General features: G+C 45.4%; 1 protein-coding gene across 3 annotated transcripts in view; it reads right to left on the bottom strand.

Moving 5' to 3' along the window:
- The window catches only part of KIAA0930 (KIAA0930 ortholog), a 132,559-nt gene extending 105,402 nt beyond the window's left edge, over window positions 1–27,157 (bottom strand). For all 3 annotated transcript variants that reach the window (XR_012646665.1, XM_075003487.1, XM_075003500.1), the window contains exon 1: window positions 26,662–27,157. Coding sequence is in view for 2 of the 3 variants with exons in the window: in XM_075003487.1 (XP_074859588.1) it covers window positions 26,662–26,806 (145 nt within the window). In the remaining variant the exon portion in view is untranslated. The remainder of the gene's footprint in view (window positions 1–26,661) is intronic.
- Between the last annotated feature and the right edge of the window lie 817 nt (window positions 27,158–27,974).

Here is a 27,974-nt window from a genome sequence, read left to right as displayed (position 1 = left end):
GGCCCCCTGCTGGCTCCCCCTCCCCAGGGCTGGAGGCTCATGAAGAGTATGTGCTCTCCAGCCAAACAGCTGTGCCTGAGCAGCTGGCGAGGGAAAAGGCCAACTGCCAGGCGGGGGGGCAGCAAATAAGGGATGATTGGCCCCTTTTTAAAAGTAAGTAGGGACACATTTTTGGTGCCTGAAATACAGCACCATCCCACCCCCTAGGGGACGGACGGTCGCCCTGTCTGAGGTGGAGTGCTGAAGTTTGACCTTCTGACCTCATGTACAGTCTGAGGGCTGGCAATATTTTTTAAAGTCACTAATAGTCCTACTTACAACAACTTAATTGATAAAGATGCAGAGCTCTCCTCTTTTGGTTGTGGTTGGTAGCACTGTTAATCCACAGGTGGCAGGGCTTTGAGCCAGCTCCCAACTGCATGGGGGACAAAGGGTGGGGCTGGGCTCCTGCTTCGTGCATGGATGAAAATCTGCTTGTGCGCCACTCATGGCATCCATGCCAGGGCTGGCTCACCCTGATCTAGATAGATGCTTCTTGATCCTGCAGGGAACTGGACCTGACAATCTCTCAAGGTCCCTGCCAGTTCTAGTATTCTACGATTCTAAGAATATGACTCTCCCAATTTACTATACAAGGACCTTTATATAAGTCATCTCAGAAGTGTCCCTTTCAGGGGTTACCAATATAAAGGCACATCTCTCTCCTGTCCCCTAACATATAATTTACTAGCTACTGCTCCCATTTGCCTTTCAGATGAGAAATGAAACAGCTCTTACTGCTGATCATTAAAGAAGATCATATGGATATATTTTTTCAAACAAATTAGAGGAACTGGCTTCAGTATCATGTGTACAATGTGCTCAGCTTAATTTTCTCTGCAATTCCCACTGGATAAGCTATTTTCCCCACTTCTACTTATAAAAGTGATGCATAGAGCAACTGTGTCTGTAGTCAGGTGGAACGGCCTCCCACTGAGGCACAGGGACCACTCACTGATTGTAGCCAGACAAAGTCTCCCGCTTACAAGCCAGCTTGCTCGCTGCCCCCCACCCCACCCCCCACCCCACCCCACTGAGGAGCACACAGGGCACAGAAGTGGCTGCTGACAGCACAGTCTTTGATGCCCTCATTGAGGCCCAGATATGCTAGCTTATCGTGACCCCGAGAAGCAGAAAGTACAGCTAGAAGACTAACAGGCCAGACTGTCAACATGAGGGGGGGGGGGACCCTCAAGAAATCACCCCAGCTGGCATTGATCAATATGATGCCCACACACAATCACCCAGAAGGGGACGTGCCCCGCCCACACAAAAGAATGCCCTGTACTCCTAAATTGCTTATCTCTTGTCTTACAAGTGCAAACTAAGTAAGAAATGCCCTTGTAACAAACTGGCGTCACAAAGACAGACCAGTGTGATCTGGCACCATAGATAAGAGAGAATACATAACCCAAAAGGGGTATAAAAGATGGGTCCAGCAGAACTCTAACTTTGAATACATTCCACCAACTACCTGCTGGTCGGGTCAGGTGATTGCCTCCCGAGGTCCACTACTGGGGACGCCCAACCTCGTATTCGTCTTTCCGCGGAATTGAGTGACCGATCCGGCTTGGCTACGCTGGTATCGAGAGACGCAGAGAGGGTAAGATACACCCATGCTAGGTCTCTGACTTTTTTTGTGCACAGCTAAAGAATTAGAGCTCTGTAACTAGTGTCAAGATATCATTGTGTTAGATGGTAACAGATATCTTTGTATTGGATTGTAACGTAACTTGTTAACACCTGTACTTTGCTAGCATATAAGAAGTAAACAATAGCCTTTTGTAACCACACGCTTATAACTGTAGCTTAATAAACTTGTAACTAGTTAAGCTCTGAGCCTGACCCGGTTGTTAACCCTTTTTTCACTGCAACGCAGCCGGCACAACAAAAGAACTTTAACCGTTTGGTTACCACAGCCTGGCCGTGGGTGAAAGTGCTAGGAGCTGCCTGCTCTAACAGTAAAAAAAACCTGGGTTGCTTAGGACCCAGGGGAGTACCTCACCGCACATTACCCGGCCACCAGCTAACACTGATCCAGGGCAGGTGGAGGCAGGCTGGAAGCCAAGGGGTAAGATTGGAAATATAAAAGGTGGAGCCTCTAACTCAGTTCAGTCTGTGTCAGGGTAGAGAGCACAGGTATTGCCGCCTGCCTCAGATCCCTGGAACTGAACCTGTGCTACCCTATGCCATGCCCTGCCCTGCCCCACCCCAGAGGAGACCAATCACGGAGAAGAGGTGTCAGGACTGCCATTCAATATATACTCTGAAGAGATGCGACATCCTGAATCATAAGTACATGACAGTGGAAGAGAGCAGTAACCTAGGGATAGTCAAATATAATCCATTTGTGTTGCTGTCTGAATAGTGGTGTATTTTGAATAGCACTAACTCACTGGCAGAATATGCCACCACTGTTATGGTCCTGGGCTGGGACCTGGTGAAGTAGGGTACACCCTGGCCCCTTAGTCCTGCAGCCTCCCACCTTACACCAAGAGGCCTGCATTTGTTTGACCTCTGCCAGAGCTGGGACATCAGACTGTGGTTTTTGGCTCTGCCCTGCCTAAGGGACTGAGCTCTTTAAAACTTTAGACTATGTTATCCTACGTAAGGGCTATAGCATTAATACCTGATAAGGAGCAGTGCCCCAGAAGTGTAGTGAGGCATAGTGCCATCTCTCCATGAGATGGGGAGGGACACCCCCCCCAATGCATTACAATGTCAGTTAAAGGGTGTTTAGTATCATCCTTTCAGCGGGGGAAGAAATTAGTCATTCCCGTACATAGCTGCAAAACAGACATTTTGGATTCCCAGGGCTCTACTCCCAAGAGCCACTGTAGCCAACAGAGTAGCATCACCCTGTCATGTCTAGGAGCCAGCATCTCCTCCTGGCAGTGCAGCTATAGTCTGTGGTCCTTATGGATAAACTGTGTCACTGTACAGAAAGACAGCACACACAGAGTATTTTAGTGGCCGACAAGCTATCTGCATCCACAGTAGATGTTTCTACCCAAGCAGGTCTCTCTCTACCTATTTTTCCCCCTTTACTGAACTCTGAGAAACAACTTAACCATTTTTACTAAAACTTAGAGTTCAAGAATAGGATCCAGAAAAAACAGCTGTGTTCTAACCTCTACTCCCTCACCAATCCTCTCCAGGGCCTTGTACCAGTCACTGAACTTTTCAGTTTCCATTCATATCATCTGTAAAGTGGAGATAATGCATTTTATTCTCACAGTGGTATTGTGAGGATTAATTAACACACACAGACAAAATTATATTTTTCTGGGATATGCTTAGTTAAAAATCTCTCACTTCCTGTAACAATAGGACATTAAAAGGCAACTACATGAGCATGACAAACTGATTCACAGGAAAAGGTAGGTATAGCACTAAACAGTTCAGTAAGAACAGGAGTTAAAACAGAACTGTCATCTTTGGGTATGTTGGATACATTCTGACAACACGGGGAGGGAAAAAAAAACCAAACAAACCAACAGTTTTCTCCCTGCCTATCAATTTGAGTAGCCACACTATCAGTTTGTCTTCAGTTTATAAGCTCATTAGTGAGAGCATCTTATTCCTACCTCACAGGACAGCTGTCAAGGCCTACTGAAATTAGGAGACAGGTCTGGGCCACAAATTTCCTCCTCAGGGTACACTGAGCTAAAGCTATGGCCTTGTCTACCTTACCTTTTCCATCTGTCCCCATCCAGCTATGCTATTTGCATAGCTGAAGTGGACCCATCTAGGTGGTGTCTTCCATGTGGTAAGGTGGGTGAGGGCTGCACTCCCCTCAGCACTAGTTACTCTTCTTGTTTTGCTGGGAGTACCAGCATCGATGGAGGCATATTCAGAGATCAATGTATTGAGTCTTCAATGATGTGGTAAATCAAGGCCTGGTAGATCAGTCCCTGGTGTAATGAAGACACACTTTACATCGCCATTAAATCTTCAACATCTTCAGTGCAAAAATATCAGACCCTCAAGACAAGCAAATTTGTGTGTTAAAAACCACAATGAAGAGTAGAGAAAACAGGAAGACAACCGAGTTTGGAGCACGAGGTGTACCCAAAGTTCTATGTTCATGGAGAAGAGGAGGTGTGTGACGCTTTAAGATGCCGATAGTGTGTATATACACCTACTGCTTCCATATGCTGCTAGTGTTAGCTTCACTCCCTCAGGTTTAGATCAGCCAATGAACATTTATTCCAACGATATAAAGGCTCATATATTATGGAGGAGACTTGGTCTCAGAGGAGTTTCTATGAAACCATAGGAAACTATGCTCGGCCCTTCCCTCAGTTTCAGGGGCATCCTTCCCAACTACCAGAACCCTTTTTCTTCACTTGCCTCAGTCACCCTTCCATGGCAGAAGTCAAACATGGTTGGAAATGATTTGCCTTTCGAGGTGCTCCAGATCATCTTCCTCTTTCCAGCCTGCTCACATGCACCCCTCCCAGCCAGCAGTGATCTGAAACAGATATTCCAGGAGGAAGCGCTACATAAGAGAAACAACAAAAGCCAAACGAAAGCACACGTGTGCACACAGATCTGGTAGCAGAATCACCAGAGGAAGGGTTATGACAAAGGTACTTGACAGGACAAGGCTGAAGGACAAACCTTGGAAATTTACCAGCCATGATGTAAAAACAAAATTGTTTGGTCTTTAGGAAATTCTGATGACATACTGGATCCTTCCACTTGAACGGTTCCCCAAGCTCTTTCTTCTAAGCCCCCCGATGTCCAATACGGTTGCCGTTCACCACACACTGCAGTGTGGCAGTTCAGCTCTGGAGCTGCATGCAGCTCGTAAAACCTTGATGTGCAGCTCCTTAGAGCTGCACATGGAAGCCACCTGGCCACTCACGCACCCCACCCCTTGGGCGAGATGTGCATGGCAGCTCCAGCAGCACCGGCCCCAGCAGCACGTCCAGCCCTGGTTGTCCAAGATGCTCCAGCTCTGGTAAGTTATCAGCATTCATTTACAGGGGTGGGGATGGAGGTTGGGCAGGTTTGGCATACATTGAAAAAACACAAAGCACAAAGTGTGGCGCTCTTTCATTCAATTACCATTGGACACCACTGTTCTAAGCAGTAAAATATTTCAAAAAACACACCAAAAAAGAGTGCAGACAAATAGTATATTAGAGAAAAGGAACTCCATAAGACAAGAAAAATGAAAATAGACATGTATTGGGATTTTATGGTTTTAACATTAAAAGATTAAAACATTAACAACTAGAAGTGAAACAATCCCATCTGTTTGGCTAACAGACAAGACAGTCACTTGGCAGTCAACGTTAAGTGAGTGATTTTCAGCAGCTCTCTTAGCTCTTAAAGCCTTGTATACATTTCGTATAAAACGGCACAAAGCTCTGTTACTGTTTAAAACTTGAAAGTCTTACTAATTTTTTTCCATAAATGCATATATCTAGGAGAAGAGCAATTCACAGTACAAGTTGAACCTCTCTAATCCAGAACACTCTTGTCCAGCAACAACTGTAAATCGGACATAATTTTAGTTAGCTGGAGAGCCATGTATCACAGGTGTGGCCAAGTTTCTCATGGCTCCATAAAGTTTGTTTATAGCCATCAGTCCTGGCTCTCAGTGTTCTGTGCTGTTATTTAGCTCCAATTTACTCCTAAATATCATCTAAGAGCCCACTAAGCAGTGGAAGTGCTGATAGTTTGCTAGACAATATTGACCTCCCCTTGTCCAGCAAATTCTCCTGTTGAGAGCCATTCAGGTCCCAAGGGTGACCGATTAGATAGGTTCAACCTATACCAATACCACCTGTGGAGAGATGTTCTTAGAACTATACTAGGAGTAATACATACTGTACATAGACAGCAATTTATTCATTCTAAGTATGAATTTAAGCAAGTTTTAAGACTCTCAAATCAGCTTGGCTACTCCTAGGAAGAGCTGCCAAACATTGTGAGAAAGAAGAGTAGCATTGGGGCCTTAGTCTTTTGTGAGAGTGTCCTCTTCTTCTGCATCTTTCTCCCTTTCTTTACTAAAGATTAACTACAGGTTTTCCATTCTAACTCTGTTCTACATTTTGTCTCTTATTAATTCTCCTCATCTAAACCTTGGATTAGATTGAAAGAGGTAAACAAGGAAATATGAGCCTTTTCTTTACTCCTAGGCTACGTATACACTAAGACAAGTCTTCAAAATGGCCATTAGCTTGGCTATTTTGAAGAATACTAATGAGGCGCTGAAATGCATATTCAGCAGCTCATTAGCATACCGCTGGCTACAGCGCTTCAAAATTGCTTTTTGCCCCTGCGTGGCTTGTCCAGATGGGGGTCCTTTTCAAAAGGACCCCTCCAACTTTGAAATAGGAATAAAGGGATTTCAAAGTTGGCGGGGTACTTTTGAAAAGGACCTCCGTCTGGACGAGCAGCACGGGAGCAAAAAGTGGCAATTTTGAAGTGCCACAGCCAGCAGCATGCTGATGAGGCACTGAATATGCATTTCAGCACCTCAGCATTTTTTGAAAAAGCTATTGGCATGGCTATTTCATACATTTATCTTAGTGTAGACAGTGTAGTGTAGACGGCCCTAGTGTAATTAGTTTTATGTAATACTTGGACATCCACTTATTTAGCTTGGGGCACTTTGGCTTATACTTTACCTCAGTTGTTTGTTTATTTATTTTAAGAATCACTCTCTCTCATAAGACCATGAAGGGTGAAAGTCATCTTAAGGTTTATACCCATATACATCTGGCAAGTTCTCAAAATAGAGCTCATGCAACATATAGAATGTCTCTGCTGGCCCTAACTGCAGGGGGTGTATTAAACTCTAAGTTGAATAAAAGCACACGCGCGCGCGCACACACACACACACACACACACACTTTCATTGTCATTTTAATACAAAAATCTATTTTAGATGGCAAAATATGTAACACTATAAACTAACAGGCTATCAAGATGCCATGGAAACAAACCTCACCAGGAAGAGCTAATGAAACTTGAAGAGCTATTCAGGGGGGTGGGGAGTGGAGACCTAAGCTTTGCCTTGAGTTAGAACCAAGTTTTCTACAGAAACAGGGAAAACAAAACCCATCAAGGAAAGGGACGCAGCATTCCCTACCCCACTGCCCAATCAGCTAGTAATTTACCTGTTTGGCCTAAGATGCAAGGCTACTGGGATACCTCTAGTAGGAGGGGAAGGGTTCAAATTTCACCTTCTACCCAAGGCCAATGTCTGTACTTACACAAGTTTAGAACTGCTGGTTTTTTTTGGTGTAAAACATTCTCTTGGTGGTCCTTCTATTTGAGCTCACTGTGTGACATTCTTTACTTTCTAGCCCTTTCTACAATATGTTTCAACTGGAACTGTGTGCGAGGAACCAAGTTTTGATCTGGCTGAGGACTCCCCAAACATCAGTGTTTTGATATCTGAGGTTTTGTTTAGTTCAGTGTCAAATGCTCAGCTACAAAGTTTGGCTCAAATCTAAATTTTCTTTGGAGTCAGGGTTCAGAGCTAAAATCATTAGCCTCTAGAATTTGAGCTAGAGGCCCACAGCCAGTAGTGGAGGTGGTAACAGACTTGCAACTTGGTATACACAAGACACTGGAATCTTAATATGAAACACACTGAGGTCTCATTTCAAAACTAGTAACTCGCTGATGAGTAATATCACTATGAAAAACATTTGGCATCCATATGCAAAGTTACAGATTTCCCCTGCATGATGTTAGTGGGGGGTGTTCAAAGCCAGACATCCCTGTCTAAGCAAAAGTTGTTAGAACTCTTAAATGAAGGAATGTGTTTATTTTACATAATGAATTAAAATAGTGTCCCCAAAACAGAGGGAGGACATGGCAGGAAACACAGCAGTGAGGGAAGTAATAGCATGGAGTCAACTTCACCACACTCCACATCACCTTCCTCACCATTTGGATAAACTATGCTTTGAGTAGACTTCATATAAAGCCACTTCAAAAGGTGCATCAGGCTATAAAATATGAAGCAGAAAACCTTAAGTTCTCTCTCTTTCACCTAGGAAGATAAAGGCACCTTTTGGCCTGACCCTTTCCTTGGCAGAATCTCTCCCAGTCACTATCTTGCTGCAAGACCATGGGCAAGAGAGGACATGTTAAAGCTCTGAACCAGAACTTGCTAGATTAAAGTGGAAGACTTTCGATGCTGCTTGAAGAGGAGGTTACTCACCTTGTGCAGTAACTATGGTTCGTTGAGATGTGTGTTCCTGTGGGCATGCCATTCTGTGTTGGTGCATCCTCATGCCAGCACTCAAAAGACTCTTCCTTCTCAAAGAGCCATAGTTACTGCACAAGGTGAGTATCCTCTTCTTTGAGCAGCGTCCCAGTAGGTGCTCCACTCCAGGTAACTATAAAGCAATAGTCAGAGAATGGGGATGGGTTTGGAGTTCAGTCACTCCTACAGTATACAAACACAGCTTGGCCCACTTGGCTAGAAGATGTGATAACAGACGAGAGCGCAGTGCCAAGTAAACCTGTTACTGGAAGGCCATGTGGCTGCCTTACATAAGTCTGCAAGGGGTACATTGAGGAAGGCAATAGTGGAAGACATGGCCTGGGTTGAGTGGGCTGTGACGAAACCCAGCAGCTCCCTGCAATGAAGTGCATCAGAGGCATTGACACAGGAGCAAATCCACTTGGAAAGTCACTGAGATGGGCAGGCCTTTGGTCTGCTCTGTAAAGGACAGGAAAAGCCGGGGAGACCTGTGCCGTGGCTTTGTGAGGCCAATACAGAAGGCCAATGCCCAGTGGACATTGTGTACCATGCCATATGCGCTGGGTTGGAAATCAGCTTCGGGGGAAAGGAAGTAGATAAGTTCGTTAAAATGTGAAATGGTGAGGGAACCTTGGGAAGAAGCTTGGGATGAGGTCATAAAGTAGCTCTTTTTGATAAAGACCATGGAGGGAGGCCCAACCATTAGGGCAGCAAGCTCCCCGATGCACCTGGCTGCTGTGATCACCATGAGGAACAAGACTTTCCACAGACAGATGAAACCAGGAGCACATCACCAAGGCAGTGAAGCACTCGATTAAAGTCCCAGATGGGGATGGGGGGGGGGGGGGGGGGGAAGCGGTTCAGACTGACAGAAAGGTGTTTTGAAGGACAGAGATAGAATAGGACAGGAACGAAAATGCATCTTCAGGCTGATGAAAAGCCGCTAGGGTGGCAGCATCTTCCTGGACCGTGCTGAGAGTGAGGCCCAATTTATGCAGGTGCAGCCGATAGTCTAAAAGGATGGGCAAAGGTGCAGACTGAGGAGGTGTTGAATGATGGGTGTCCATCCAATGAGAAAACTGCCACCATTTATAAATCTACTGTTGACAAGGATTCTCTTCACTCCCTCAGAGCATGTGGTTGTGGTATTGCGGAGCCATGTGTGGAGATGCAGTTTGAGGGGAAATCGGGATGCAGAGTGCAGCTCAAGTCCCGAGACAAAGTCACGGTGAGGTGGAAACTGACAGAGCTGCTACTGACATCTGAAAGAGGTACGGGTACCAAGTTTGTCTGGGCTGCGCCAAGGCTAGTAGGATGAGCGCTTGGTCTTGCCTGACCTTGAGCAACACCTTGTGGAGTAGTGGAATGGGAGGGAATGTGTATGTTAGCCCCACTCTGGAACAGTAACTGTGGCACTTCCTGTTGGTCCTGGTGATAAACAGATCTATGTGAGGGTAGTCCCACAGTTGGAACACCTGGTTGAGGGCAACAGTGTCAATTTCCCATTCATGATGGTCTGTGAACAAGCAACTGAGTGTATCAGCTGCCTTGTTGAGAGCTCTGTGAAAGCACGTGGCTATAGGATTGACTCAGTTGTCAATGCACCGTGTCCACTGTCTTATGGCTTTCATGCTGAGAGACGATGAATGAACTCCCCCTTGTCAGTTCACGCAATACATGCAGATGGTGTTGTCAGTAAAGCTATTGACTGACTTACCAGCTAGGAGCCTCTGGAAAGGTTTGCAGATGTAATGGGCCACTTGAAGTTCCAGCAGGTTGCTGTGAGGCATTTGTTTGGTCAACCACCATCTGCCCTGCACCAGGTGACATCCAAGGTGCACTTCCCAACCAAAGAGGCATCTGTGTTAAGCGTGACTGATGGTGGTGGTTGATGAAAAAGGCACACCAGTCAAACCATTTCCCCAAACACATCCAGCACTGAAAAGAAGTGCGGACCCAAGGAGGAATGGCTACAGTCTTGGAGAGTGGGTCTCCTGTCTGGAGCAGAGCACAAAGCCAGCCAGGACTGGAGGCAGTGCACATGGAGGTTGTCTAGCTTGACCACCTGAGTGGTGGTGGCAGCTGCCATATGGCCCAGTAGCACTAGGCAGGTGCACACCATAGTGGTGGGCAACAGGCATGCTGCCTGAATGAGATTGCACAGGGTGTGAAACCTTTGGACAGGGTAGCCATTGCAGTGATGGTGTATATGGGCGCGCCTATAAACTCCTAAGCCTGAGTGCAATGGATCATAGATTTTGGGTAACTGATACGGAAGCCCTGGCTGAGAGGGAGGCACGTGGTGACATGCACCCTGTGTCACACTTTGAGGAGCAACGGTCCCTTTAAGAGTCTTCCAGATAGGGGAAAATAATGACCCTGACAATGAAGGTAAGCAGTGGCCACCACCAGAGTCTTGGAGAACACATATGACACCACGGAAAGACCAAATGAGGGAGGACCCAATAGTGGGAGCTTCCTGCTGTCAAGTGGATGAAGTGTCTGAGCCACATGGATGGTGATATGGAAATATGCATCCTGTAGGTCAAGAGCTGAGTCAGTCTTGTCCAGGGCCAGAATAATGGCAGCAATGGTCACCATCCTGAAAGGTTGTAGAGGACACATTTGTTGAGCTAGCTGAGGTCCAAAATAGGTCTCCATCTGCCACTCTTTGGGTGAGGAAGTAAGTGGAGTGGAACCCTCTGCCCCAGAATCCCTCAGGGACAGGCTTGACCACCCCCCCACCCCCCCCCAAAAAAGTGCTGAACCTCCTGGTTGAGGAGATTGTGAGAAGAGTCCCTGAAGAGAGAGGGACAGGATAGGAGGTCAGATAGGGGACACAAAAATGAAGGTGATAGAGTAGCTTTGTGCCACCAATTCTAGCACCCATTTGTCTGTAGCGATGACTTCCCACTGATGCAGAAATGGGTAGAGATGTTTGTGTGTCTGAAGCTCTGTTGACAGCATCAGCTCAGACTCTCAACCACACCCTCAAAATTGCTGTTTGGAAGGTTGAGGGTGGAGCACTGAGGGTTGCTGGCTCAGGTATGGTCTGCCAGAGCATCAGTGCTGTGGTGTGTGTTTCTAAAGCTACTCCAAGTGAGGTTGTGGGGGGGGGCGGGGGGGGGAGTGTTGGAACCAGTCCCAAGGGCGCTAGTAAAGCGAGTATCAAGGTCACTTAACAGGGCGCTTATGTTCCAAGGGTAGGTAGCACAGTTCTGGAGTACTTCTTTGAGTGAAGGATATCATCCGTCTTCTCCACAAAAAGATGCTGGCAGTGGAATGGCAAGCCTTTGACCTTTTGCTGCAATTCTGTAGGCACCCCTGAAGGGATGAGCCATCATGTGTGGTGCACGATGACCACTGATGTGGTGACATGCTGCTGCATCAGTCATGTGCATGGCTGACTGCACACAGCCATGCTAACAATCGTTTAGCCCTCCTTGCTGATATTAGATAAATGTTTGGGGGTCCCAGCATTACCTGAGCAGCAACATCTCCTGTAGTTTGGAGTAATTCTGAAAATTGTAATCCGCCAGCATGTCTGCATAGTTCGCAGCATGAAAGAAAAGGGTGCCAGAGGAGTAAGCCTTCTGGCCCATGATGTCCCACTTCGCTAGCCTTCTCTTGTGGAGTTGAGTGAAATGATGAAGTCTTATCGAGGACTGCATCCACCACCACCGAGTTGGGGTGTGGATGAGTAGATACCAATTTAGCATCCTTGGATACTACAAAGTACTTTTTATCTACCCGCTTGTTGGTAGAGGTGACAGACACGTGGGTTTGCCACAGCACTGCAGCCATGCCCATGACGCCACCCTAGAGAATACTGGGGACAGATGCTGGTATTGTTTCACTGGGACGTCTTGCACTTCTTTGCCCAGTGGCTGTGCCAACAGGCAAAAATTCTCTGAAAGGCCCTAGCATCACCTGTTTTGGGGGCAGGGGGAATAGGGCGAGCACCGGAGTTATCTGGAGAGGAAGAAGAGGGATGTAGGGAAGAGTCCCCTACCCCTTCCCGACAGCAATTCTTTGGTGCCAGGATTCACTGAAATGGTGCCATGGACAGTCACGGTGAGCATGGGCACAGCTCCAGTACAGCTGACAGTGCCGACTGAGTGTGCCAGTGCCATGATGCCCCATGCCAAGAAGGCCACTGCTGCTCTGGTTACGAGCAGTGGTGGACAAACCATGGAGGAGGTGGCAGGTGGAAGAGTAGGGTAGCCAGCACCGGTGGGACATCCTGCTGGGGTGCACCAGGTTGAAGTGTTGGGATGAAAACACTGTTATTGTCACACTGTGTGCCCAGTGTTGGAGATCTGATGTCAGAGGCAAAGGACAATGCTGACTGGTGAGAGATAGGGAAAGTTAGCAGCCTTGGCAATGAGCAGTGCCAATGAGAGTCCCGCGCTGGGCTGTTGCGTAGTTGGTGCCAGATGTTGCGGTGCAGAGGTCCTGAAAGAGGAACTATGTTTGTGACAGTGCCATCCCAAACCCCCTGATGCCTGAGAATGGGGAGCAGCGTCCGCCCTGGTCTTACGCGATATTCCCAGTTCCGGAGACTGAACGGTGCTGCTTATGTGCAGGCATCGATGCTAAAGGTGGAGCAGACACTGCTGCTGGTCTAGTCTGCTGGGCCTTGGCTTCTGGTCAGCTCAGCTGTGCCTTTGTTACCGGGACTGCCAGCGCTGACAATGTCAAAGTATATTTGTGTTTTGGCACACATGGCACCTAGCTTGGTCTGTGCTGACAGGGATGGTGCTGAGCAGCTCCAAATCTGTTCTGGTGCAGCCCACACACTGTACTGGAGGCCAGGAGAGGGACCCAGCATGCTAGTGGGAGCCTCTTTAAAGGCTGGGGATACTCCGAGTCCTCATCCTGGCCTTGTCCTTGGTTGTCAGCTTGTCCAGAGCTGCTGGTTACAGGGACGCTGGCTTTGTCTTAACAAGCCCTGGCCAGCAGGCTACACCAGTGGACGTATGATTGCATCTGGTGGCCTTCGCTGAGGCATTTTATACATAACACACAGCCATCTGACATGGGCATGGCATCCTTGCACATGGAGCACCACTTAAAGCCTGGGGAGCCCAACATAGCAGTGACACAGCACTCTAAACCTAACCTAACCAATCAGAACTTTTTTTTTTCCCCCCTCTCTTAAAAGAGTAAGATGGAACAAGGGTAAGTAACTTGTACCAGGCAATGGCTAAATACGAGATATATGCTAACCAATGAAATTCAAACTCTTGCAGAGACCAACTATGGCAGCCAAGGACAGTAGAGAAGGAACTGAGGAGTCTGCACTGCGCACACCAAAGAGCACAAGGAGGCACTTCTGCACATGCATGGCACGGGAAACCAAGGCTATGGACGAGTCTCCGAGGGCTGGCATGAGGATACACCAACACCCGAAGTGAAGCACCCACAGGGACACCACAAAGAAGAGGAGAAAAAAAAAAAACCACACACACACACACACACACACACACACACACACACACACACACACTGAGCTTTAATACCTGAACTATCCAGGAGTGGGCTGGGCATTGCAGAACGCAAGATTTTTGGCGGAAAAAAGCCAAGACTGGAGATTTTTGGTGTGACCCAGCAAGAAAGAACCAAGGCTTGTGAAAGCCAGAACGGGGGGGGAGACAGGCTGCTGAAGCAAGGCTCTAACACGCAGATACTCGGAGTATAACTTGCACACTGATGGGCTGGTTGTGAGCCACCTGGGTTGGCACCTACAGCAGTAAAGCACTGCAAGGCACCCACACTGGTGGCACTCCCCCTCACTGTTCTGGGGTGCAGCTCAGACCATGACAGCTAGGTACAGAGAAGTATATAAAAAACACAAACTGAGCATTGGTCCACCCAATAAAGCCTCTTCCCTTATGGGAGCTGCCTCAGCCTCACTAGAGGCTGAAAATTACCTCTCTGCTCCCAAACCACAGCCAACTGTGCAAAGTCATGGAAGGCAAGTTTCCAAACCACAGTTGTCCTGAAGCATGAAGGTCAGTAGACAGAGCTATTTTTTTCAGGCCAACTAATGTAACTTCAAATACTTCACCATTTCTTACTTACATCTAAACAATGGGTGAGGGATAGCTCAGTGGGTTGAGCGTTGGCCTGCTAAACCTGAGATTGTGAGCTCAATCCTTGAGTAGGCCATTTAGGGACTAGGGCAAATAGATGTCAGGGAGGGTGCTTGACCCTGCCAAGAGGGCTAGGGACTGGATTAGATGACCTCCCAAGGTCGCTTCCCGAGTGAGGAGGTATGTATCTACAATTATATAACCATACAGCATCCACTAATATCCATTTAAAGAGATGCGAAATTCATCAGCTGAACAGTAAACTCTTTGGGGGTGGTTATTCACAGGTTGTAACCTTATCCATTGACATTTAAGAAAATAGATCTTAATTGCCAGTGTCGTTTCTGAAACAAAAACAACAAGTACTGCATAATTTTTAGTTGTGCCTTTTCTCACTTACAGGCCTAGGGCAATTTAGTTTAACATTAATAACACTGGATTTTCAGTGTTTTAGTTATCTACTTCTGAATTTTAACACATGGAGAAAAAAGTATCCAACAAATACACATCCTTCTGATTCAAACTAGTCCTATGCTGTATGTGCTAATTTAAATTTCCACTAGAAAAGTCTATTGAAAACTTCCTTTTTCTACACATTGAGTCTGCGTCTAGACTAGCCCACTTCAAAGTGCATATGCAGCACTTTATTAGGCTAAATCTCCCCGTGGCAATTTCAAGGGCTAAAGGGACTTCGAAGCAGCACGAGCTCTTTGGAAATGCCACCTTGCGCGTAGCTGTGAAGGCTTCAAACACCCCGATTACCATGCCCCCTTCCAAGTTGGGGGCTACTCTAGACATAGCCTAATGTTTGAAACCCAGGTGTACGTATACAGTATGCTCAATCATGCACTTCACGTTTCCTGAGACAGCTCTTAACTGGCTGTTTTTCTTTTTTTTGGTTCATTTACTGCATATAAATACAGATCTTGCTTAGAAATACTGTGCTAGAAAGGGAAGGAAATAGCCACCAATTAATACACAATTTTCAAGTTGCTCATGCAGCTTTTTGCTTAATGAAAACTGACATTTCAGAGACAGACAGCCCTCACAGCCTAGGTTTAAGTCCAGTATGCAGAGTTTGGTGAAACAGAGTACTTACACTTGTAGATTGCAAGACTGTCAGAACTGGACTCACCTTTTTATTGCACACCAGAGATTTTTGTAAATTTATTTTTGCTTCCTGCCTGTTTGTTCAGACTTCCAAGAGAATGCCAGTTATACCCATACCAACTGATGAATACTATAGTCACGGTCTTATGAAAATTATGGGAGTCAAATCCCCTTTCCATATCAGTACTGGACACACAGCACTTCTGGAATATTGTTGGTTTTATCATCAATTCCCTGAACTATACTCTTCTGTTGACAGAGCGCTGTAATGTAACTAGCCTCAGGTCACTGTCTGAAGAGACTGCCTGACAAAAAAAACTTCTGTCAGAGTGCGGCCACACACAAAAGCCAACCAGAAGTGCACTCTGTTCTGTCTAGAGTGGCCACACTGCCCGGCTGCTCTCTCGACAAAACAGGTACCCAGAAGCACAGCAGACAGGACTGCCCATTGTTCTGGATGCCTCTCTGTCTCAACAGAAGGGCCCCTCTCCCCCCATTAGAGCAGCTACACACCTATTTTGTTGACCGAATCCATTGACAGCAGCATTATTCTGCCTCAAAGCTTTGAAGCAGAATGCTGCTGGCAAAAGTGCTATGTTTTGTTAAGATACTATTGGCAAATCCCATTTTGTGCGTGCATGCTCCATGAGTTAACAAAACTGGGGTTTTGCCAGCAAAACTTGCTTGTGTAACCACAGAGAAAAGATCCAGAATCTTTCACTTCATTTTTGATGTATATTTTCTTTGGTATGTGCTGATCAATATCTTGCCACTACAAAGAAGCAAAAGAGATCACTGTACATTTCTCCATGTGTGAAAAATGCTAAGACCCCTAGAGTTGCCCACCCAGTTAAAAAAAACTGATGTGATCCAAACTCATCTCTTTACCAAGTTTTAAATAGAAACAGTGCAGGAGTTCTAGCTGAGTGAGCACATGACAATCATATTTGAAGCCTCATTTCCTCCCTGTCTTCTAGCCCAATGAGACTGTTCTAATGCAGAAACTAGAGATGAGAACTGATCTGTAGGGTTGCCAACCCTGAAGAACTGGCCTAGACAAACTCAAGAAATGGTTTGAAATAAAAAAAAAAAAATGAAATTCAGTAAGAACAAATGCAACACCCTCCACTTTGGAAGGAGCAATCAGTTGCTCACCTACAAAATGGGAAATGACTGTCTAGGAAGGAGTACTGCAGAAAGACCTGGGGTCACAGTGGACTATATGCTAAATATGTCATTTGTTCCTACTGAATTTCACCCTGGTTTATTTTAAACCATTCCTTGAGTTTGTCCAGATCATTTTGAGTTTTAATCCTATCCTCCAAAGCACTTGCAATCTCTTAGCTTTGTATCATCTGCAAACTTTACAAGTGTCCTCTCTATGCCATCTAAATCACTGATGAACATAAAATGTTTGTTAGATCGGTAAGGTTGCCAACTTTTCTGAAACTATTCAAGGAGGTTTTTTTCCTCCAAAGTGACAATGTCATTAAGAGGATATTTTAAAGCCTCTAGGATGTGAGTTTGAGTGCCCAACTTGAGGTACCCTGGCCTGATTCAGTGTATTTTGGGGGGGGGGGGGGGGGAAGGTATCCACCACATCTTGTTTTATGACAGACACAATTAACTATCACTCAGAAGACAGTATTGCAAACAGTGTCTCTGGGCTACATATCAAGTACAAACACAGCTCCAAGCACCCATAGCTTTGTCTCCTCATTCTGTCCCCGCACTGCGGGCATGTTTCCATTAAAGGAGACCATTTCTTTTTATTCCTTAAGTGGAAGTTAAGTAGTAATAACATATGTCTGTTTGCAAAATGACACATTCACCTTAAAAATATTAAAAACCCTCCTTGAATTGGTTTCCCTAGATTTATGTAAGCCCTTCAAGCAATTCAGATTCCATTACCTTCACTTCATCTTCAATTGATTTTTGAAAGGGAGAAGAGCATTGTACTTTTCAGACACAACTTCCGAACAGCAGGTCACTTAAACCCACAAAACCAGAAGCTTAAAACCCTCTTTGTACAAAGGGATACATCAGCTTCTCTTACATGTTCCTTACTTCTGTTATTCAGACCTCTGATTTTAAGAATTTACTTTTCACCACTCATGCATTTGTATTTCATTCACCTTAGGTAAAGAAATTAGGTTAATTTCACTTTTATTTTGGTCTGCCCAGAATTAACTTGACACCTCTATTGAGCCAAGTCTACCATACCAGCAATGGTCCCATCTACCAAGGATGGGCAAGCTGTTCTGTGGAATCACATTACCGTTCAGCAAAGACCAGGAGCTGCATTCAGCTGGGTTAACTCCAGGTGCTGCTAATTGCACTCTTCTACAGGAAAGAAGCTGGTTACATTTCACTAAAGATGTATGAATAACTAATTTTTCAGTTTGCTCACAGTCCTGAAAGTTTTTTTTCTATTTGTTTCAGAACAACATGAAATTAATGCTTTCCATCATTTCTGGCAAGCTGAGCTAGATTCATATAACACACAATGGCCTAGTCAGGGACTCTCATGCAGTGTAGAAGATTGGTGTTCAAGTCGCTGCTCCACAGTGAGGAATTCAAACTTGGGTGTCCCCCCCACACCTCAGGTCAGCAGCATACTCGCTGGGCTATTGTTGGAGAGGGAAAGCACTTACCACCATTTTTATTTTGGAAACGTCAGAATAGTTAACTGACCTTTCTGCCCTCTTCCCCTTGCCAGCTGAAACAATTGATCAAAACTATACAGCTTCTCAAAATGGGTCAGTCAACCACCATTTGCGTTTTTCCCACTGACAGTCTTGGAGCAAAATGAAGATCTGGGTAAATTTTTGCTGCCATCTGATCACCCATCGCAGGAAAGCAGGGTCATTTCCCCATAGGCACCTTCAGGCACTGATTCATGTAGATTTTTGCACCCCCACCCCCTTTATTTTTCTCTGTGAGATCACAATGACCCTGCTGCAGAGTTTTCTGAGCTGCTGAACTGACTTTCCCTTTCACTTAAAGGAGTCCAACCTATGTCCCTCATGAGCAGTTCATAAGGCCTCTGTCCTGCTTCATCCAAACACCTGATTCATTAGCATTTTGTTGTTACAAGGGTATAAACAGATAAAACTGCACTTAAATAAGCTAAATATATAGGAAAACACAATATGACTCAATACAGGAGAATTAACTTAGTAAAATACCCAGGATCTGTTCAGCCCATTCAAGGTCATGCTTAGATCGGTGTGGCCTTCCTGTGTAAAACAACTGGGCACCATTGACTTACAAAAATCATAACTGGACACATTCATGAATAACTTTACTTTATTACAAGCAAACTTCAATATAGCCTATGTGCAAGATTTCAAGAGATTTTACCTTTTTTGAAAAATCTCACTTGGCCACATTTATTCCATTAATGCTGAAGCTAGACAAGTGAGGGTACTTAAACATGGTAAAAAGTGACTGAGGGTGAATTCTCCATTACAGGCAATTTTTAAATTCAGATTTGATGTTTTACTAGGAGATGGTCTAATTCAAACGATAGCCAGACCCAGTATTGAGTCTGTTCTGGTATGGCCATGGTCTGAAGAAGTGGGTCTGTCCCACAAAAGCTCACCTAAAATTATTTTGTTAGTCTTTGAAGTGCTACTTGACTGCTTTTTTGTTTTGATAGTATATAGACTAGCACAGCTTTCTCTGTTACTATTAGGCCAAAGAAAAGGTTGACACACACAGGCTGACACACACACTAAGTTTCTTAAAGGGTTCAATTTTCAACTGATGTTCATTTTAGGAGTTAACTCCATTGTAAATTCTAAGATTCATTCTGCACTCAGTGCAGGCACTAAATTTGGTGAAAAATTTAGTGAAGGGTATGAATAATGAGATTGCCCACAATCGCCTCAGGACCACCTGACTGCTAATAGCCAATATCTCCAGTGGGAGACTAGATGAGAAGTGTTCCGAGTTACTACAATGAGTTCTGCACCAATGCCTGGACAGCATGTCTCTCCCATATTCTCAGGGTCCAACTGACTGCCATATTTGGAGTTGAAAAGGAATTTTCCCCCAGGTCATATTGGAAGGGGATTTGTTTGCCTTCCACTGCAGCATGGGGCACAGTCACCTGCTAGTTTGAACTAGTGTAAATTGTGGAGTCTCAGATTTCAATTTAACAGAACAAATTACAGAGAATGTGGTAACTCAGCCAAAGGTTATGGGTCTGCTGCAGGAGTAAGCAAGTAAAGAGAGTTATGGCCTGCGACACAGAAGAGGGCTGACTATGATCAAGAAAGTACCTTCTGGCCCTAAAGCCCACATTGTATTTTTAATTCATTACAAAGAGCGAATCCCTGATTTAACAAAATGGAATTCATCCTAACTAGAGTGTTCTGGCCAGTTTCTTCATATTGCATCTATGAGATTTATACCAGTAAAGAATCCATATAACAACTTCTAGGTGCCAAATATAGCTGAAAAACCTCCCTGGAGGAGTGTGCATAAGAGATAAATGTGCAAGATTTTTTTAAAAAAGCATGTCTTAAGGAAGTTAAACTCCTAGGTTCATATTTCAGTTCTTAAGACCCTCGTTGTCAAAATGAATGAGCACCCATTAGCTGTCACTGAAGTCAAGTATGAGTAGCTGGATGCTCAGCATTTTTTTTTTTTTTGGGGGGGGGGGGGAGGGGCAGCGAAAAAAAGAGAATCCCATCACTCATTTAGTCCCTCACTATAAATAAGACCTTAATTTTAAGAATACATTTTAAGTCTTGGCCCTGTTCTTTACCATCCCTTTGGTTCAGCTGCCTTTACCTGGGAGGGACTGTGTATACCTCTGCATTCATTCACTGCCTCTGGGCCAAGTGGTTGGCCAATGTTTTTAGTACAGTAAAATGATAGGTTCCACTACATGCTCATCAGCTCTAAAATTTAGCTTTGTTTGCATTTATTTTTTAAACAGCCTTGCTGTTGGGCTGTAGTTCCAGGCAGCAGCCTAAAAAATTCCATAAAGCTCCATTATTGTTTGGGGTATTTTTTTAATGAAGAGAAGACGACAAATCATGACATCCAACTGCTCAAGAGATATATTAACAAACAAGGAACAGAAACAGCATCTTATTATTGGTCTGAGACCGTATTTATCAAGTTCTGGCCTGAGGCTAATTTTTATAGTTGAGTTACAACCCCTGAAAATACTAGTTTGTCATGGGCCTGTCATGCTTTCCTTAACAGTATGAATGGTGCTCTAATCATAAACTAAATGGAATTTTAAAATGAACTGCCATATAAAGGCTATTTGCCTCTAAGGAGCTTAGTCCTGGAGTTGTATCCTGTATTATTCTTCTCCACAATACAGCAACCAGTGTAACAATTACACAATCACTTTCTCGAGAACCTAGGTGGTTTTTATGGCACTTTTACAGGAAGCTATAAAGGGTGGGTCGTGTTATGCTCAAAGGGAACTTGTATTAAAGGCTGGGTCCTGCAATGGCAATGATGAGAGCAGAAATAGCCTCTGGCTCTGCATAGAAAGTCAGTTACTCCATTTTTCCCTGAATGCCAAGATGCCAATTCTTATCTAGGCTGGGGGTGGGGGAAGCCTCATTTGAGGCTACTATCGTGGGATCTTGACTGAAGCATACTTTTAGTTTAAATGGTGTTTTCACAATAAAGTGGCAGAAGTCAGCATATTGGCCAAAATTTATGCCTTCAGCTCCTTGTAGGCCCTTCAGTTTGACCATGTTCTCTTTCAACTATTTCCTTTGTTTTGCCATCTATTCTACACCCATATATCCTAAAAGCCTATCACCAATGTATACCAGCTTCCAGAAGGATCATGCTAATAGCAATGTAAGACATGGGAAATACAAACCTTGTCCCAAAAAGGAATATATATTTGCTAAAGAAATACTCTAATGAATTCCATTTCATAGTAACGCCTTGCAGCAGTACAATACACTTGATGACTGGTTAATAACTTAACCCTATTGTCATTAGAGAGGCATCTTCTCTATTACATAGTGCACTTATAAATCACACAGCTGTTCATTCCTCCTGGTATTGAATTCTAGAAGTTTTTTTGCTACATTTTCAAGAGTCATTCACCTATATGGGAAAGGCCCTTGTTTTAGGGCTGTCTAGGGGAAAGTGATATAATATACCAGCTGAAAGAATTTAGGAAGTAAATTGCACTACAAAACCTTGGCAATAAAATCCAATCCAAAAGTGAAAAGAAATAGTTTCAATTCACATCACCATTTAAACAGAGTGAGAAAGAGTCCACTTCTGTAGGCTGTTCCAAGGTCTCACTGAAGTCTGGGAGTTCAGAGCACTCTGCAGTTTGCTGGTTCAAGGTTCCAGTGAACAGTCCCATTAAAAATTCAATAAATCAGATTAGCAGATGTATCTCTAAAGGACTTCAGTGGAACTATACTGCAGGTTTAAAATAAACAAAAGGACATTTTTCTTCAGACAGCAGAGTCAACCCGTGGAACTCCATGCCAGAGGATGTTGTGAAGACCAGGACTCTAACAGGGTTCAAAAAAAGAGCTACATAAATTCATGGAGGTTAAGTCCATCAATACTTATTAGCCAGGATGTGTAGGAATGGTGCCCCTCACCTCTATTTGTCAGAAGCTGTAAATGGATGGCAGGGAGGGTTCAGCTGTTTGTTCATGCATTAAAACTGCATTTATTGACTGTTTTAATTATGGGATTACACTTGATATATAATCTAAATTCCTGCGATTTAGCAAAAAAAGTTCACGAACAGAAAGAAAAAAAGCCACAAGGACTAGTTAACAAAACAAACCAGCAGTCATGTTGCACTTCAAAGACTAGCAAAATAATTAGGTGATCTTCAGACCAGAATTTCCAGAAGTGGGTCTGTCCCATGAAAGCACATCACCTAATCATTTTGTTAGTCTGCAAAGTGCTACTTGACTGCTGGTTTGTTTTGTGAAAGTACAGACTAACATGGCTACCTCTCCGAAACAGTTAATGGCAAACATCAGTAGCTCTCAAACTTCACTCCACAAAGAGCCCCTTCTGACCATAAGAATTACTACTTAACCCCAGGGGACTGAAACCTCAACCCTCCAGAGCCCTGCTACACAGGGAAGAGGACCAAGGCCCAATATCTTCAGCCTCAGGAGGGAGCCTGTAATCTGAGCTCCCACAACAGAGTCAAAGCCCTGGGCCCCCTGCTTTGGTCCTGGGCCCCAGCCAGTCAGCCTTGGCAACCCCACTAAAATGGAGTCATGAGCCACTTTGGGGTCCCAACCTACAGTTTCGCAACCGCTGCCATACATCAAGCAGCTAGTTATGTAATTAAGAATGTCCTGTGCAAGGAATCTCTTCAATGTAAAAAATCTCAGTATACAATGCAGTACATGGAGCATCCATTCTCAGTCTCCTCCTGCTGTGCCCTGCTCTGAGTCACTAAGTTTTGAGCAACACTATATATGCAAGTTTATACAGTGCCAAGGGGATAGAGGTCCAATATCTAGCATTTTAACACAAACAAGTGATGTGGCAGGTCTATACTGTTGGCCACCGTAGTCTTACTGTTTGACTATAACTTTGCAGCGTTCAGTGAAGTGCAGAAATGCAATGTTCTAGAAACTGATATAAACCAGAGTTTATCAATAAGTAGCTTTTAAATCTCTCAAATCTAGATGTAAACAGGCATAGCTCTATTGACAAGTTCACATTTTCAGAGCTGCACAATCCCAAACACTATACTCACTGGTTCTCACATGCTAATTTGCAGGATTGCATGTGAAGAACTCGAAAGGACGTGGTTTACTATGTTATGACCATTTTGACATTCTGAACATTTATCCATCCCAAATTGGAATGAAAAGTTTAAGTTCCCAAACTGTGAAAATTTGGGAGACATTTTTGGTTTGTGTCGGTTGAAATGCTTCAGTTCAATTCCCCACTAGTATTGGTACTATAAATTTGATTATATTATGACATACCCCTTCAAGCCAGGAAATTGGAATCTGTTGTTTAGGAACCACTGAGTTTCACAGTAGACCCAAACACATTTTCCTTCCCTGCCACTCCACCCCAATTTCTTTAAGAAAAAAAAGTCAAACCTGGCCCTTCAAGATAGGTTTCCACTTCAAAGAGATAACGTTTTCTGATTATAAAACCATTTAACCAAAAAATTACCAACAAGTTCTATTCACATGATTGGACCACACTCACAAACCAAGACTTCTCGCAAGACAGCACTGTGGAATCATGGAATTGAGGTTCTTGCTGTTGTAGAGCAAATGTTTCAGTCTCTGTCCCAGCTCCCACCAGCTAAACAAACTTTTTGGCTACAGCCTTAAAAAAGTCTACATTTTATTACTATTAACAAAAACACCAATTACTGATCTATAACAGTGGACTATTTCTATTGCAGTAGTATCTGCCGGCTAAAAGGCAGGCATTGGGGCCCCCTTTAGTAGATGCTGTACAAATGTAGTTATTATTACAGTAAACCCATGAAATGCACAACTTTGAGTTGCGCTTAACTTGAGTTAACATGAGTTAAGCACAACCCAAAGCTGCTCTGTGGTTGCCTGCTCAGCTGGGGGGAAGCTGAGCAGACAGACTGCCACACCACTGCAGCTTCTCCCTTGCTTCCCTCCCCGCCGCTGGATCCAGGAAACTCACCAGCAATGTGCTGGTCAGTTTTCTGGCTCCTGCCAGCAAAAGGGAGCCTGGAGCCAGGCTGCCACCTGGTTCCCAACTCCCCACCTCACTGTAGAAGCCAGGAAACTGACCAGCACTGGTGCTGGTCAGTTTCCCAGCTCCCACAAGAGGGGGGTGAGCCAGGCTGCCCCTAATCCCCAGTTCCCCTCCACTCCCTGAAACTGACCAGGTCTGGTGCCCTCATCAGTTTCCTGGCTCCCTCGTCTTGCACAGGAAATTTGACTTATGCAGGGGTAGCAAGAATGTATGTACTTTGTACATACAATAAGGGATGGTCTCTGCTCCATCAAGATCATAGTATTAAGAGCAGATGCATGCACAAGTCATACAAAGCTCAGGAAGGAAGAACACAAAAGGGATTTTCTGTGCTCGCCAACAAGATTCACTATAGGGAGCATAAATGAAGTAAATTTAAGGACTTAAAAATGTAGAGCATGGGGCCTTGTATATGTGCTGGGGATGGTCAAACCACACCTTGAGGCCACTTGAAAGCACAGCCATGGCATTTCAGAGATTCACAATCTACAGCACTGATCCTGCAATGATGTGTCCTGGTACACAGTCCAACCACAGAGCGCTCAGAACAGGATCAGGGACAGGATACAAACACCATTTGAAGCTAGGTTTAAGAAAATACAGTTGAAATATTTTCCGTGTCAGGAAAATCTATAGTATATATAGCTTTTTTCCCTTTTAGTGGTATTACTCATACTACTGTATGGTCATTACTTCTATACATTAACTGAAGCAGACCCAAATGACTTGGTAATATGAGAGACCTGGGTTAAGGATTCACTGCATTCAGGTTTGTAGGTTATCCAGATTTCTACCCTAGACTTTTATTTCTCACACGCCCACCTTTCCCAAGAAAGGAATTAAGCTATCTTCATTTCCTCTGAAGTAGCATTAGTGCATTTCCATATTTACTATTTAATCAATACTAAGTAGCTAAAAAATAGGGAAGAAAAAAATCTTTTAAGAAAAAAGGCATTGTGCTCTTACTAGACACTGGCAAGCTGTATGAAGTCACTTACACCAAAAAGGGAGGTGTCTGATTCATAAAGGGGAAAAGCTACATAAAGCAATTAATCATTTAACAGCCTTGTGATCTCAAGAACCAGAAAAATAAAGAATGTGTGTTTCAAGATCTAGGAAAAACACTTCTTAAAAAGAAATTAGATTGTGCCTTCCGATCGTTTTCTTCCAAGGGCGTTCCAGACAATGGAATGAACTGCTAATCTCTTTAGTGCTTATCCCACTTAGACTAAAATTAGGCCCATTTGTGGAATAATTCAGTGTCCTTAAAGCACACAACAGGTTTCCAACAGCAATTATGGCTAGCCGTATATTACAACCAGCAGTCTTTGATTTAGTCCCCAGGCTTTTCATGAAAAGGGCTCCTGCTCTCACTGCAGTCTGGAAAGCAATGCCACACAGCAAGCTTTGTTCCTTGTGCTTAAAGCTTCCATTCTTCCAAGAGCTAAGAACTACAATGGATTGTTTCTACAAGATGTGATTATCTTACCCCTTTACCACTACAGAAACAAAAGCTGATAATAGCATTTCTTCACTTGAGAGGCATTTTGTTTCCACTAACCCCACCCAGTGACAGAGAAAAAAGGTGGGGGGGGGGGACCTGAAGGTAAGGGTGTTCACACATGGTTCAGGTTTGTGTGCTATGCTGGGTACTAAGACTATGGAAATCAGACACTACCTAACACACACAACCCCTCGATTCCCTCTATCTTCCAATGATCAGAAGAAGCAGGCCTTACCCACAGATGCTCATAACCGAATGCATGTTAGTCTTTAAGGTACTACAGGACTGCTTGTAATTTGTGAAGCTACAGACCAACAGGGCTCCCCCGGGGAGACTACCCTACATGGGGTGTATCACAGAGGTAGCCCTGTTAGCCTGTATCTTTGAGAACAAGGAGTCCTGTGGCACCTTACAGCCTAACAGCTATTTTGGGGCACAAGCTTTGGTGGGCAGAGACCCACTTCAACAGCTGCTAGATGTTGTGTGCAATTCAGACCTGCTTCCTTGTTGCATCACACGGAATCACTCAGTGTGGAGCGAGAGTAACCGCCAGAACACCCCACCCCCAGCCTCTTTGCACCTGTAGGAAAAGCTGCACCCGGGGCTAAGCTGGAGCAACCAGGCTCCCGAGGGACCGGGGCCAGCGCTGCCGCCTCTCGCCCCCCCCCGCCCTCCAGCTGCTCTCATGCTTCGGGGAAGGCTTCAAGCCATGGGACCACCCAGGCCGGAGAGAGCTGCGGGCCCAAGCCGGCGCCCCCCGCGCCGCACCTCCCCGCCGCCAGAGCTCGCCTGGGGGCGGGCTGGCTGCAGCCGGCTCCCAGCACAGGGCTAACTTTGTTCCCTCCCCCGCGGCTCGCTCTGCAGGGGAAGCGGCGCGGTGTAATCCCTCCGCCCCGATCGGAGCGTGTCTCCGGGGGCGCGCCCGCCGCCGCCGCCCCGCTCACCCAGCCCGCTGATCTCCTGGCGGAGGTTGATGCGGTTCCTCTCCTCCACTATCGCCCGCAGCATCTGCTGGAGCGAGCGGTCGAGGTCTCCGTTCTCCTCCTCTTCTCTCTGCCCAGCCCGGCCGACACTCTTGAGCGATGCCATGCCAGTGCCCCCGCCACTGATTTCATCTCAGTCCGCCGCCGAGCGCCGGGCGCAGGACTGCCCCCTCCCCGCCCCAGCGCACAGACAGCACCGGCTCCTGGGCAGAGAGCGGAGCCGGCGCGAGAAAGCGGCCGCCGGGGGCTTTTCCCCCTTTCAGGAGACCAGGGTATGGAAGTAATCGCGATCCGGCGGGCGGGGGGCGCTAGTCCCTCTGAAAGGGCCACAGCTGCTGGGAAAGTTTCCGCCTCTCGCTCATGCACCCGCTGGAGACGACGGGTCGGACGCCGCTTCTCTCCGCAACCCAGCTGCGGAGCAGCGATGGCAAATTGCTCCCACTTCACCTAGGCGGCACTTCCGCCTCCCATAGCCGAGGAGCAAACACTGCTCGCCGATGACACTTCCTGAAACCAGGCGCCGGCGGAGGCGATTTAAAGAGACACCAGGCAATTGCCGGCCAATGACCGCAGAGACTGCTGTGTGACAAGCCGAAAGGGGCGGGGACGGCTGCGGGGTGGAGTTTGTCTGAAGTCATCATGACCGGCTAAAATCCCTCCCCCAGCTCTCTTGTCTCTGCTTGTGCAATTAGCTGTCCGCATGGGGGTGGGATTGCCAGAACTAGAGGTGCTGTGGCTGGCTGGCTGAAGAGACATTCCTGTACCTCTTGGCCACTAATCCATTCCTCTCAGGATTTGTTCTAACCTTCCCAGAGCCCCTTCAAACAGTTACTGTAGAGAAAACTGCCTGATTCTGGCCTGTCAGTTGGGTTAGGCCCCAGCTTTCCCTGAAAAAATCCATGACAAAGGCTGTCAGCCAAGGGCTAGCTCAGGGTCAGCAACCAAAAGAGCAAGAGCAGCCATTTTTTTTCAAATTTGGTAAAAAAACAAACAAACAAACAAACAAAACCACAATTCAAGATCCACAATGCATGTGGATACAAGATGGTCCTTAACATCAGACCATCCTTTTTCTAACCCCAGTTTTAAGAACCGTGCACACACGTATCCCACAATGCACTGCACAGATGAAAGGGGGAAGATACCCAACATTTCAAAGTCACATATTGTTTGCTATTTAGAAACGAGTTGTTCATTGTGGGGCTTTTAGATGTTCACTGACACATTGAAAAGAATCAGGATGGTGGTGGGTTTTTTGGTTTTTTTTTTTTAAT

The sequence above is a fragment of the Carettochelys insculpta genome, chromosome 1 (genome assembly GCF_033958435.1).
Source record: "Carettochelys insculpta isolate YL-2023 chromosome 1, ASM3395843v1, whole genome shotgun sequence".
NCBI classification, from domain to species: domain Eukaryota; kingdom Metazoa; phylum Chordata; order Testudines; family Carettochelyidae; genus Carettochelys; species Carettochelys insculpta.
This window is presented reverse-complemented; position numbering and strand designations above follow the sequence as displayed.